Source organism: Gastrolobium bilobum, unplaced genomic scaffold (genome assembly GCF_033153095.1).
Source record: "Gastrolobium bilobum isolate Gb01-03AN ecotype WA unplaced genomic scaffold, APGP_CSIRO_Gbil_v1 utg10838, whole genome shotgun sequence".
Classification (NCBI taxonomy): Eukaryota; Viridiplantae; Streptophyta; class Magnoliopsida; order Fabales; family Fabaceae; genus Gastrolobium; species Gastrolobium bilobum.
The window spans coordinates 95,631-110,568 of NW_026896694.1; the positions used below are offsets into that span (position 1 = coordinate 95,631).

A 14,938-nucleotide genomic window follows, 5' to 3' on the forward strand; every position below is an offset into this window, starting at 1 on the left:
ATATCCATTCAGTTAGTAGAGAGGAAGCAAGGGGGGTAATATCGTCAATAAACATGTAACGGAAAGATGCATGCGAATTTTTCAAACGAACATTTGGAAAGTTTCTTCAACAACTTCTTCTTCTTCTTCATTTGCCGGTTCGATCCTCTCTCTCTCTCTGTCAGAACCTCCGATTCACCGAGTTAACTCGTTCTTCTTCTGCAATGGAGAATCTGATACAGTTGGTGAACAAAATACAGAGAGCGTGCACCGCTCTCGGCGATCACGGCGAGGAGAGCGCCTTGCCTACTCTCTGGGACGCACTTCCCTCCATCGCCGTCGTCGGAGGACAGGTCTCACATTTTTGGATCTAGTTTCTTATTTATTATTATATATTTTAATTTTAACGTACGCGATCGTTCTTCTAGTGTAATATTTTGATTTCACTGTCTCGCCATTTTAGAAATTTAAATTTAAATTCTTGCATTTCAATTCCGCATTTGTACGTATAAATCTTGTCTTTCCTCAGTCTCAATGGCTGATTATTATTATTAATTTTTTTTATTAACTTTAATGTAAATAATACATACAATTTAGACTTATCCGTTGTTTTTTTTTTTAATTTTGTAGAGCTCAGGAAAATCTTCAGTGTTGGAGAGTATTGTTGGAAAGGACTTTTTACCTCGTGGATCTGGTAATTTAGTTAGTATATGTACTTAGTTATTCATGTGCACCTTTTTTGTTGCTTCTCCTCTCTCTCGTTGCTATAGGAAACCACTTTTTTATGCAGGGATTGTTACTCGGCGTCCTCTTGTTTTGCAACTTCATAAGATTGATGAAGGGAGAGAATATGCTGAATTTATGCACCTTCCAAGGAAGAAATTCCCTGATTTTGGTATTCTGTTGCATAAAAGATTACTTTCCACACACTTAAGGTTTTATGTTTATTGCACTTAACATCAATGTGGTAGCATGTAACTGTATCTCTCTCTTAAAGAAAAATGTTGCTTATGATGATTTGTAAAAGCGTATATTAACTAATTTTTTTTTTTTCTTTTTTTGTGCTTTTATCAAATGCTTCTTATGATGATTTTATAATTTTGCGTCATTTAAGTTTTTATTTATTTATTTAGGAAATAAAAATGTAATCTTTATGTTGCTGTTTCTCCAGTAGTTAATAATTTTGTTTGCCTGTTCTGTAGCTGCTGTTAGGCAGGAGATCGCTGATGAGACTGATAGAGAAACAGGTCGCACCAAGGGCATTTCATCTGTTCCCATCCATCTGAGTATCTATTCCCCTCATGGTGAGATATAAATATTAGCAATCAAATTCATCATCAAGTTTATGAGACCTAAGGATTAAGAACATGCATAGTTCAATTACTTTTAAGTTTGACCTAATCAGTTGATAGTCCGTTTTTTATTAACATCGTATTGACTATGGTTGCTATATTTTAATTAATCACTGTTTGCTTGCAGAGTACAAAACATACAATTACATTGATGTTCTACTTTAGCACTTCATGAATAGCGCATCAGTTTTATCTTGTTGGACTCAAATTATTAAGCAATTCAGTTTTTCCATCAAATAATTTAAATATCAATGAATACCAAGCTCTATCTCTTACTTCCACTGTCTTAGGCTCTTGCCTTCATATGAGTTACTTTTCAGATTGTCAACATTTTGGGTGCAGAAATTTGTGCTTATTTGTGGCTACATACAACTCATTTGTGCTTGTTACTCCTTTTTTTTAATCAATATTGTTGAATACCAAGACTAAGGAGATTTATAAGTAATCCGTATGTTTCAACTACACAGCGAAGAGTCTATTATATAACTTAAAAGAAAGAAAATATAAAGAGGTATACATGATATGAGACTTCTATACTACTATTCTAAACTATTATTTATAACACTCCTCCTCAAGCTGGAGTATATAGATCATATGCACCAAGCTTGTTACATAAGTGATCTATCTTAGGCCCTCTCAAAGACTTAGTGAAAACATCAGCTAATTGATCAGTTGAGTTAACAAAACTAGTGACTATATCTCCAGATAGGACTTTTTCTCTAACAAAATGACATTCTATCTCAATGCGCTTGGTCCTTTAATGAAACACTGGATTGGAAGCAATATGTAAAGCAGCTTGATTATCGCAAATGAGAGATGATGTGCCAATGTCTCCAAATTTGAGTTCCTTCAATAGTTGTTTTAACCAGATAAGTTCACTGGTGGTTGTGGCCATGGAGCGATATTCTGCTTCAGCACTTGATCTGGCAACTACACTTTGTTTCTTGCTTTTCCAAGAAACCAAGTTACCTCAAAGGAATATACAATACCCAGATGTGGATCTTCTATCACTGGGGGAACCTGCCCAATCAGCATCTGAGTATCCCTCAACTCTGGTATGACCTTTGTTTTTATAGAGGAGACCTTTATCTGGAGCATTCTTGATGTACTTGAGGATACGAATCACTGCATTCCAATGATCTTCACAAGGAGAATTCAAGAACTGACATACTACACTGACTGCAAATGAGATATATGTCTGGTCGAGTAACTGTAAGATAGTTCAGTTTCCCAACCAATCTTCTATACCTTTCTGGATCTGAAAATAGCTCCCCCTGATTTGGCATAAGCTTGACATTTGGATCCATGGGGGTATCGACGGGCTTAGCATTCAACAAAGTTGTCTCCTCTAGAATGTCCATAGCATATTTTCTCTGGGATATCACAATACCATCATTGGATTGAGCCACTTCAAATCCCAAGAAATATCGTAGTCTTTCGAGATCCTTTGTCTGAAAATGATGACCGAGATGTTGTTTTAACTGAGTAATGCCTTGATGGTCATCACCTGTAATGACAATGTCATCAACATATACCACCAAATAAATGGATCCAGAGTCTGAGCGGCGATAAAAGATTGAGTGATCAGCCGCACTCCGAGTCATACCAAACTGCTCGACATTGGTGTTAAACCTCTCAAACCAAGCTCGTGGAGACTGTTTAAGACCAGACAAAGATTTGCGGAGTTGACAAACTAGACTAGACTCCCCCTGAGCAACAAATCCAGGAGGTTGCTCCATATAAACTTCTTCTGCAAGATCACCATTGAGGAAAGCATTTTTAACATCCAATTGATAAAGGGGTCAGTGACGGATAACAGCTATAGTAATAAAGAGGCGAACAGATGCCATTTTTGCCGCAGGGGAAAATGTACCCCCATAATCTTCACCAAACACCTGAGTATATCCCTTGGCCACCAAACGTGCTTTGAGACGATCCACCTGTCCATCAGGACCAACCTTGACAGTAAATATCCATCTACATCCAACAATAGATTTTCTAGAGGGAAGAGGAACCAGATCCCAAGTACCACTGCCATGAAGTGCACTCATCTGGTCAATCATTTCCTGTCGCCATCCGGGATGGGATAATGCCTCACCTAGAGTCTTAGGAACAGATACAAAAGACAAAGAAGAAAGACAAGCAAAATGTGATGGAGAAAGGCGATGATAACTCATATTTATTGAATACCTGGGTGGAGGACGAATATTACGAGTACCTTTTCGGAGAGCAATGGGTAGGTCAATGTCGAAGGGCGGGACCGAAGCCACAGGAGTTGATGACGGCAGATCTGAGTCCATAGGAACCTCATCAATGTCTTGGGGTATGGGTGGATGTGACCGACGGTGATAAACCTGGAGAGGAGGATCTGGTGTTGGGACATATGGAGAAGTGACAGTAGGCGGTGGAGGTGTGGAATCTGGTGCAGGCGGTGGTGGTGTGAAATCTGGTGCCGAAACATATTGAATTGGAACAGAGAGTAAAGGTAACTGAGTGTCAACAGAGTCATTGGGAACAGAGGTGGAGCCAAAAAATGGCACAGACTCAAAGAAAGTAACATCCGCCGAGACAAAAGAGCGATGGAGACTGGGAGAGTAATACCGATAACCTTTTTGTGTCCGGGTGTAACCGAGGAACACACATTTGTGGGATTTGGCAGACAACTTGTCACGATTGGGACGGAGTTCATGGACAAAACAAGTAGAATAAAAAATATGAAGGAGTAAGGAATGAAAAGGCTGATGGGGAAACAAGATAGAGTACGGTACCTGGTTACCAAGGACAGAGGAAGGCATGCAATTAATGAGATAGCATGCGGTGAGAACAACCTCACCTCAAAATCTGGTAGGAACATTCCCATGAATTAAGAGTGTCTGAGTTGTTTCAATAAGGTGAAGATTTTTTCTTTCAGCAATCCTGTTTTGTTGGGGGGTGTGCGCACATGATGTGTGGTGAAGAATGTCGTGAGAGGCCATGAATGATTGAAATGGTTGAGACAGATACTCACGTAGCATTATCACTACGAAAAGTGCGGATATGAATACCAAATTGAGTAAGAATTTCATGATAAAACTTCTGAAATATGGAAAATAACCAAGTGTTTCGAGAATAATCGTCAATAAAGGTAGCAAAATATCTATAACCCCGAGTTGATTCAGTACGACTGGGTCCCCAAACATCAGAGTGAACCAAACTAATAGGAGAGGAAGCACGACGATTGACTCTATTAGGAAAAGAATTGCGAGTATGTTTCCCGAATTGAAATGATTCACATTGCAAAGTAGATAGCTTGGACAAACGTGGCACCATCTTCTGGAGCTTTGTAAGATTAGGATGACCCAACTGAGCGTGAATAGTGAGTGGAGAATCTAATACAGAATGAGCATGAGAGGAGCTGGAGAGCAGGTAAAGGCCATTGGACTCAAATCCGCCGCCAATTGTCCACCCCGAATTTCGATCCTGTAAAACAACAGAATTTTGGGTAAAAGAAATGAGATAATCAAGAGAACGTATTAAACGGCTAATGGAAAGGAGATTAAAGGGTGAGCCAGGGACATAGAACACATTATCAATAGTAATGGAGGGAAAGAGATGTACTGTTCCATTCCCACGAGACTGAACCTGGGAACCATTGGCCATAATGACAGTTGGCAAATAACCAGAGGTAGAAAGAGAGAAAAACAAAGATTTATTACCAGAAATATGATCAGAGGCACCAGAATCAAGAACCCAATGACCAAATGATGAACTTTGAGTGAAACCAGCAACGCTATTACCTGTATGCACAACAGTAGCAGTGGAACCAGGGATCGTGAGCCGAGAAATATCTTGAGGAAGGATAAATGAGCTAGAATCAGCCATGGATCAAGAATAATTTGCTGAAACAAAGATGTCGTGAACAGTAATGAAAAGAGGAGAAAAATGCTTAGGAAGGGCCGCAACGGACTCGAAACCACAAGGTAAGGCTCGATCTGAACACGGAAGGAGAGGGCGATCTTGACGGTGGAAGCCGTGCGTATATTTCACGCTCGTGAGGGTGCGACAGTGGGAATTTAGAAGCAGGCCTTGGACGGAAAGAACTGCCTCCTTGCGACGATCACAACTGTGGGTGGCTCGCCGGAAAAAAATGTCACGTGAACAGTACCTAATGAACACTACCGTGTCAACAGTACCCGATGAACAGTACTGTGTGAACAGTGCGCGATGAACAATGTTTTTTTTTAGCGGCGTTGGGTAGATCGGCTTCTTCTGAGTCCGTTGATGATGTACTTTTTTATGAAAATGGTCGCCGGAAAAAATCTCCGGTGGAGGACGGTGGTGGCAGACGATGGCCAGAAACTGACGACGATGACAGCTTTCAGGAATATTTTTACTCGATAGACAGTGGGTCTACCAGAAAGATGCAGATCTTGTTAGGCTCTAGATACCATGTTGAATATCAAGACTAAGGAGATTTATAAGTAATCCGTGTGTTTCAACTACACAACGGAGAGTCTATTATATAACTTAAAAGAAAGAAAATACAAAGAGATATACATGATATGAGACTTCTATACTACTATTCTAAACTATTATTTATAACAAATATAATTATTTAAGCATCCATTTGATGCATTGAATTTGTTGGCTTGGCAGTTGTCAATCTGACGCTGGTTGATCTTCCGGGACTTACAAAAGTCGCTGTTGGTGAGTTTCTAAGATTGGTTTTTTGCTTGTCTGTTAAAATTAAATTGCCGAGCACCATTGCATTATAAATATGGAAAGTAATGGCATAATGTTGGGTATTACAGATGGTCAACCAGATAGTGTTGTGCAAGACATTGAGAACATGGTTCGGGCCTTTATTGAAAAGGTAATTATTCTTATATACAATGATATGATGAATACGTGCATGCATACTGGAAAGATTTTGATGTACATGGGAACATTTATTTGTTATGAGGGGAGAGAAGTTAAATGCAATCATTATCCCAAGATGAAAGGTTTGTATTAAAATATCAGTTTAATGCTCATGAGATACTATATTGAGTATATTCAATTTAACCCATTCACCCTGATCCAGTGGCTGTAATGAGCTCTTCTCACTCTAATAATAGTTAAATGCTTCACAATTTATTTATTCAGATGTATGAGCACAGTGGTAAAACTTTTACTTCATGAACGAAAGGTTATGGGTTAAAATTCAAGAAACAGCCTCTTTGCAATTATGCAAGAGTAAGGCTGCGTACAAGGATTTCCTCCACTCCACACTCGCTAATCAGGGTTTAACGGAGAGTGGTTTTTATGAGCACCAGTGGTGCAAGCTAAACTTCCTAAGCATGTCATTGGAAGTAACTGAAACTTATCCTTATTGCAGCCTAATTGCATCATTTTGGCAATATCTCCTGCCAATCAAGACCTTGCTACCTCGGATGCAATTAAGATTTCCCGTGAAGTAGATCCTAAAGGTAAGGTACTGAACATAATTTTCGTGATACAGCACTGATACGGAGGGAATGTGTTATTTGAAGTTTGCTATATTAAGTAATTTCATAAAATAGCTAAAACTGAAACTACGGAAGATGTTGAAAATAAAAGCATAGAAAGGTTCATAACATCTACTGCAAAGCAAAGTAGGTTGTAGATTAATTATGTCACGTGTTGAGCTTCTCATATATGTACAGAATATCAGGTACAAGTTTCCTTGATATATAAGGGCTCGTTTGGTGGACATGATAGGATAAGGGTAGGATATGATATGGGGCTGATAAGGGTAGGATATGATATGGTGCTGATAAGCCTATATCATGTCCTGTGTTTGATGAGCACCTGATTAGCAATCTGATCAGATTATGTAGAAGGAGAAAGGAGAAAGAAAAAACAAAATATAATGCAATAAATACAAATATATTGGGTAGCGTGAGGATATATTGGGTAGCGTGGGGATATATTGGGTATCAATATTGGCATCCTATCCTGTTGAATCATAACCCAGCTCCCCTCATAGGATAAGAAATCATGTATTGGATAGGATAAAATGAGACAATAGGATAAGCTAATCATATCCTATTGATCCACCAAACAAGAGATAAAAATAGGATATGATAAGTTATCTTATCCTATCTTCTTTATCAGGTGCTCCAAACAGGCTCTAATGGTTGCCATTAGAATAGGTAAATTCAACTTGGTTCAATACCATCATACAAAGTGACGGAGATTCTATGCAGTTTTTGTTCAGAAATATATTAAGTATAAAACTAAATGTGTGTGCATTGTTTGTCATGGTTTGAAGTAATAACTTAGGAGAAGATGGTTAGACTGGTTGATGAATTTTGAGAATCAACATCAGGAGTAGGTTAGTTTCTTTAAGCTTCTACTGTTGACTTCTTTAATGAGCATCAGAATTTTTAATTTTTTGCTCTCAGTTTCTTGCTTCAGATTTGCCAAGAACTCAATGTTACTTATTATATTACAAATCTTTAACCGTTATCTCAGCAGACAACTCGATATTTTTATGAACAATTGACTGGATGATTGGATTACTATGTGGCTGAAGAGTGAAGATCACTTGTATGTGAAAATTGTTTTAATTTTCAGGGGAAAGGACATTCGGAGTTTTGACAAAGATTGATCTCATGGACAAGGGTACTGATGCAGTTGAAGTAAGCATTCTCTTCCCTTTCTCACTACAGAAATGGTAGGCTACAGTGCAAGGTTTGGCTCATGCAAAAGTCCTTCCTTCTTTGTGTCCTTTGACCAAGGTTTTGCCACGGAGAGAGTTAGTATGTAGTTACAGAAAAGCAGTATAAATTAAGTTTACGAAGGAGGTTATACTTACAACTTCTTTTTCCTTACAACCATTTTTATATGGTTGTTGGATCAAAATCAATCATGTTGATTTGATTTTGATTCAACAACCATAAAATGGTTATAAAAAGCTGTAAGGGAAAAGAGATTGTAAATATAATGTCTCAGATACACAAGTACGATAACAATTATATGGTAGAAAAGTGTCATATGGGAATCATTTTGGTGATTGAAAAAACATTTTTTTTTACTTATGTTGGATATCTACCCAGTGGAATAGAGGATAGGGATAATACATCTTGCACTTATTTAATGACATTGTATATTTTTCCTTATATTTGCAATTTATCTCTCAGCATTAGTAATGAAACTTGAGAACCACACAAACAACCGTTTCCTTACTCCTTAGAGTTAAAAATCCATATTTATTTTATTTTTTCTAAGCATAAATTACTGGAATCAAATTTGTCAAGTTCATAGAGTGGCCACCTCTTATTGTTTCTTCTCTCCTGTTCCCTTTTCTAGATCCTTGAAGGGAAAGCATATAAGCTAAACTACCCTTGGATTGGTGTTGTTAATCGCTCCCAAGCTGATATCAACAAAAATGTTGATATGATTGCTGCTCGACGTAGAGAGACCGAGTATTTTGCCAATACACCAGAATATAGACATCTTGCTAACAGAATGGGCTCTGTGCATCTTGGAAAGGTGCTATCTAAGGTATGCTGAATTGTGATCCTATGTATGATGTAATACTTGAAATTCAGTTGACACATTGATTTTAGAGGTACAAGTGATTGTTTCCAAAATTATAGCACTGATTATTGTCCTTTTTATGTTTTATTAAATATGCGTTTAAAATTTCAGCATTTGGAAACTGTCATCAAGTCTCGAATCCCAGGCCTTCAGTCACTAATTAGCAAGACTATTATTGAATTGGAGACAGAATTGAGCCGTATTGGGAAACCTATTGCTGCTGATACTGGAGTAAGCCACTTCCCCCGTTTAACAACCAAAGAAATAATGAATTTCTAAATTGCAATTTTCTTACCAGTACTAACTGCATGCATAGCTAGGTTATCCTTTTCTTTTGTCAGGTTGTCACCTGCCTCCACTCTCCCATTTGCACTTAGAGTGCACGAATAATTAATGTTCTTTCTCCATTTGCAGGGGAAGTTATACACGATAATGGAAATATGTCGAACTTTTGATCAAATGTTTAAAGATCATCTTGATGGCATGTATGTAATTTCCCCCGTTTTTATTCCATATAATGAATTAACATATAATTCATTCTTCTCAGACAGATCCAATTTGACCTTGGATATGATTGGATTTCTACAGACGGGCTGGTGGTGAGAAAATTTACCAAGTATTTGATAATCAATTTCCAGCAGCTCTGAAAAGGCTGCAATTCGACAAACATCTATCAATGGACAATGTGCGAAAGCTAATAACTGAAGCAGATGGATATCAACCTCATCTCATTGCCCCTGAGCAAGGATACCGCCGTCTTATTGAATCTTGCTTAGTATCAATTAGGGGCCCAGCTGAAGCAGCTGTTGATGCGGTATATATTTATATACCAGACTAATTAATAAGAAAAATATTTCTGCACATATAAGTTATTTGCATTTACTCCCAAAACGGACGTCGTTTTGAGATTGAAATATTAAAAAATTATAATTATAAAGACTATAATAACTCTGAAATAAATTAAAATTATAAAAATACCATGATTTCCGCCCAAAAACGACATTGTATTGTAGCTGACTTCTTTCTTCATTTTTTTTTTTTTTGGACACTGAGTAACTGAAAAATGTGATTGACACTAGCATTTCTTGGGCTTAAGGAAAATTTGCATTTCTTTCCCTGGCAAACGTCTCTGAAATTTTATAGTCTGGACTACTTTGTTTAAGGCAAAGTTTGAAGTCAATTTTGGAAATTTTAGATGAATTTCTTTTTCAGTGTTATGAGCTATGCACTTAATACATTACTTTTATAATGCTTCAGGTTCATGGAATTTTAAAGGATTTGATTCAGAAGTCTATGAGTGAGACTATGGTAAGTAGCAAATTGCTTATTTTATCTTTTGTGCATATAGTTCTCTACATGTTTAAGCCTGCAGATGATTTGTTATTAATTTAGCATAATATAAAAGTATATTTTTTGCGGTGTCTTGATGGTTGTAGTTTTCTGTTGATTGTAGGAATTAAAGCAGTATCCGACCTTGAGAGTAGAACTTGGAAATGCAGCTGTTGAATCATTGGAGAGGATGAGAGAGGAAAGTAAGAGAGCAACTCTGCTGTTGGTAGACATGGAATGTGGTTATTTAACTGTTGAATTTTTTCGCAAACTTCCCCAAGACGCAGAGAAGGGTGGAAATCCAACTAACTCACTTTTTGACAGATATAATGATGCTTACCTTCGTCGAATTGGTAAGCAACTGAAATTTAACTAAGAACGTAAGAAATTTGATTTTCTTAATCTTTTATTCCCAGGTTCCTAATAATTCTAATAATAAAGGACTAAAAGAGTCCATTAGGCACGTATTATACTTTTACTCGTCATATAGTAGTACATAACCCATTAGAGGAATCGTTTTCCCCATTTTTGCTTTACTGAGATTCCTTGAATTCAACAGCTACCACTGTCTTGTCCTATGTGAACATGGTATGTGGGAGCCTCAGGCATACTATTCCCAAGTCCGTAGTTTATTGTCAAGTGCGTGAGGCTAAGCGCAGCTTACTGGATTACTTCTTTACAGATTTGGGTAAAAAAGAGGTGAGCTTTCTTTATTGTGTAATAGGTATGTATGTGAGATGAAAATGAACTGAGCTTACTTTTGCATAATCTACGTATTGTCTTTGCAGGGAAAACAACTATCTTCATTGTTGAATGAGGATCCAGCAGTCATGCAGCGCCGAACCTCCCTTGCAAAGAGGCTAGAGCTATACAGAAGTGCACAATCAGAAATTGAGGCAGTTGCATGGGACAAGTAGAAAAGCACTAGGGCTAGTTCTCAGAAATCTGAACTTTAGTTTTATGGGGGGCATTTTTATTTTTTTTTATAAACATGATTCGATTCTTTATACATTGAGGAAGAGTATAGTTTTTTTGACATGGATCCGTGAAGTCATTTTCACCGCTCCGACTACAGGCTTATATGCTCCTGGACTGGTTGTTTTCGCTGATATAATTCAATTGTATTCACGTTTTTACTTTTTTGTTAATAAATTGATACATTATTTATTTATCTGTGCTTATTCTTTTTGTGGAAGGACGAGGAAGGGGATTGGATATCTCCAGTTAAGGGTTGGATGAATTGAAGGGATGAACAAACTCTGCCTTCTTTGTGGAGTTCTTGTGAATGATTAAATAGATGTAATAATAATTCGAAGCTATCTTTTACTGAGGCAAGCACACAATTGATCTTAAAGTTTTGTAGGATTCACTCAAGATTCTTTGTACCAACTATTCATCCAAAATTTGCTAGTATCTAAATTATATTATGCATAAATTCCTAGCTTTATATTTGGATCAAATTTGTAATTAGGTTGTATAGTAATGACTCCATCTAGCGCAGCAGAAATTCATCTAAGCTGTGTACAGAGGCAGCAAAAAATAAAACACAGATGGAGGTGCGGGGAATCGAACCCCGTGCCTCTCGCATGCGAAGCGAGCGCTCTACCATATGAGCTACACCCCCATTTGATAGTTGATCTAACATAATTTATAATTGACTATTATATTTTTATTAGCCACCCCTCAGTTATTTATAACTTAGGCCAAATTAAGTAATCTGCATTCGTTTTGGCACAAATGATCACTTGGTTAAACAAAGGGGCGATTTTTGTGCTTCAAATTTATTTGTTTAAGAATACCATGAGTTGAGTTGTCCACATTTATCATTCAAGTACTTTAATGTTTCTATACTGAACGTAGATAAATTATCTACGTTTATTTCCAAAACGACGTCGAGTTGAAAAATTAAAAAATTATAATGAGAAATATTATTATATTCCTGAAATACATTATAATTATAAAAATATCTTGATTTTCGTCCCAAAACGACGTCATTTTATACCCAATGTAAATAACTTATCTGCAGAAAAAATCAACGGTATCTTAACTTTTGTAGTGATGTGTGTTTTCTTTTTTTTCATTTCCTTTTTTCGGTGGATTTCTTGTTTTGTTTTAACTCGTGTAACTTGGATACTATTTTGATCATTTATTCTATTATTATTGATACATTACAATAATTTAACTTTATAACTAATATTCAGAAAAAAATAAAATTTTGTTTAATTGATATTTATAAAAATAGATACGTATATATATCTTAAAGTAATTTTGTATTTCTTAATAATGATATTGATGAAACTTAAAAAAATATTGATACAGATTATTTATGTCCTAAAATTCATTTTTTTGTCCGAATATAAGGATTGCATGATATACAAACAGATCAGAAATTACAAAATCTATGAAAATTCTGTTAAAATAATGTTGATTTAATTTTTTTTGTGGAAATATTTCAATTAGTTCATTGTTTTGCAACTAATCCGATTCGGGACGGATCTAGGATTAATTAAGGCTTTAAACCCCTCCCAAAGGTGGTACTGGCGAGATTCGAACGCATGTCCCCACCTGCTTAGCTCCCATGCACCAACTGAGCTACCATCATTTAGTAATATTGATTTAATTTAGTTATGGTATTTCTAGTAAAACAATTTATGCTATTGATCCTATTCAATCTACATTTATGAATTTCAACAAGACAATTTTAATGACAAAATTTGGTTCCAAAAATAAATTAGTCAAACATTTACCTATACTGTGAGTATAAATAGGTTAGGTTAAGTCAGACTTTAGCTTTAATAATTTAAGCCTATGTAAAATATTTAAAGCCTGAGCAAATTTGTTAAAAAACTAATTAAACATTTATAAAAATAAAGCTTAGGCATCCATTTATCACCCAACCTAAGGAGCAATGCTATAGCAAGACGCTGCTATCTGACTTCAGCTTACAGGGAACTCTCCCTCTCTCTCTAAACATGGGAGGGGTACTACTTTTTTCTCAGCCTTTTTTGAATTCGTAAGGTAGTCAGTCCTCTTTAAATAGGAAAAATAATGGGTTACTTGATACTTAAGTTTGGGAGTGATAGCCCATGAATTATACTGCTAGAGCCTTATCTTATCCTTATTTTCTAGAAATTCTTTCCATATTGGACCTTGGACATATCATAGTTTCTAATCTCTTTAGAAAGAAGATCTTTTGTCTCATGGTAGCCTGCTCCAGTTCCCTTATGAAACTTTCGTTATTGGGTTAGCCATACACTTTACATGTTTCTAGCGATTCACATGGCATTATCAAATTATAAAGTCTTGGATAAGAATCTACAACGCACTAGAACGCCCCTGTTGACGATCCTTTACTCTGACAGCATCTAGGGTTTCTCGAACAATGTGATATCTCACACCGGGTAAATTCTTAACCCTTCCCCCTCTTACTAGGACTACAGAATATTCTTGTAAATTATGGCCAATACCGGGTATATAAGCAGTGATCTCAAATCCAGAAGTTAAGCGTACTTTGACAACTTTACGTAAGGCAGTGTTTGGTTTTTTGGGGGTGATAGTGGAAAAGTTGACAGATAAGCCACCCTTATTGCCACTCTACAGAACCGTACATGAGATTTTCATCTCATACGGCTCCTCGTTTAATTCTTTCGAAGTCATTGGATCCTTTTCCTCGTTCGAGAATCTCCCTCTTCTTCCACTCTGTCTTAGCTGTTGGCTCTTTATTTGCGAAAACTGTCAAAGGTCAGGTGAGCGCCTACCGGGAGTGAAAGACCCATATGGCATTGATTGGCTCATATGGTCGTTTGCCAAGAAGAGTTGTGAAGGCAGTGGTGAAGGCGCTGCCAAGAAGAGTGGTGAGTCATGATCAGCTTCTTGTTTCCATGTCTTTTTTTTTTTTTTTTAGTAGACTGTTTCCACGTCTTTATATCTTCTAATTGTCTTTTTTTTTCAAGTAAAGGTACCTTTCCTTTACAATGTTATCTCAATATTATTATTACTATTCGGTAAACATTATCTCAATATTGGTATCTCAACGTGTCCTGTGTAATGTTATTTTTGTTTCATTTAGTTGTATGTTAAGTAACAGTTGTTTTTTCTAAAAAAATGAAATAATCATTTTTATTTTTATTTTAAATTTTAGAATACCAAACATCCCTGAAAATATTTTATTACAAAATTTCTTGAGAAATCATACTCTTATGTTGCATAAGATGGATCTCTCATGTCACTCTCTCTTCGAAAAATGTGCCTCTCTTTTTTCTTTTTTTCTTTTTTCTAAAAGTTGGTGAGGCCCACTTTAGTTGTCTCATAACATAAGAAAACTTCTCTCATACTACATGAGAGAAGTAATCCCCAAATTTCTTATAGCATATCCTAACTTGAGGTTTTAATTTTTAAACTTGAGTCAATTGCTCCTGCAACATGATGTTGTACATAAAGTAGCTGGCTAAACGAAAATTGGGTTTTTTACCTTAATTTTTTTCGTAGCTAATTAACCAATGTTCATTTTTAAGTACGAATCATGAATGACGTATAAAATGACATATTTTGGACAAAAAAAAAAGAGAGCATATTCATAACTTCTTACCACAGAATACAGATATTTGTCACATTACCAGCTGCATAACTCCAAACCTAAAGGGATACACGATCTGCTAAAGATTGTCAATGTGGTTATGTTAAACCGTTGCAATCAATAATTTGATATAAATTAGTCCCTTTAATAAGAGCCACTA

The 14,938-nt window shown here is 36.3% G+C and overlaps 1 protein-coding gene and 1 non-coding gene across 4 annotated transcripts; one reads left to right on the forward strand and one right to left on the reverse strand.

Moving 5' to 3' along the window:
• The first annotated feature begins 203 nt into the window (after nt 1-203).
• On the forward strand, nt 204-11,254 carry LOC133301466 (phragmoplastin DRP1B). 3 transcript variants are annotated; one of them, XM_061501091.1, is made up of 16 exons: nt 204-332; nt 610-673; nt 770-874; nt 1,182-1,283; nt 5,967-6,017; nt 6,122-6,183; nt 6,688-6,778; nt 7,908-7,972; nt 8,643-8,837; nt 8,985-9,104; nt 9,288-9,358; nt 9,462-9,687; nt 10,131-10,181; nt 10,327-10,555; nt 10,762-10,901; nt 10,991-11,254. In XM_061501091.1, exons 1-16 carry the CDS (start codon nt 204-206, stop codon nt 11,117-11,119), a joined length of 1,830 nt encoding a protein of 609 aa, XP_061357075.1. In that variant the 3' UTR covers nt 11,120-11,254. The 3 variants fall into 3 exon arrangements, with proteins under 3 accessions (XP_061357075.1, XP_061357076.1, XP_061357077.1); XM_061501092.1 differs by having other exon boundaries at nt 10,149-10,181; XM_061501093.1 differs by lacking the exon at nt 5,967-6,017.
• A 499-nt stretch (nt 11,255-11,753) lies between these two features.
• On the reverse strand, nt 11,754-11,826 carry TRNAA-CGC (transfer RNA alanine (anticodon CGC)). Its single transcript has one exon. It is a non-coding gene; the product is annotated as a tRNA-Ala (tRNA).
• Nucleotides 11,827-14,938: the final 3,112 nt, after the last annotated feature.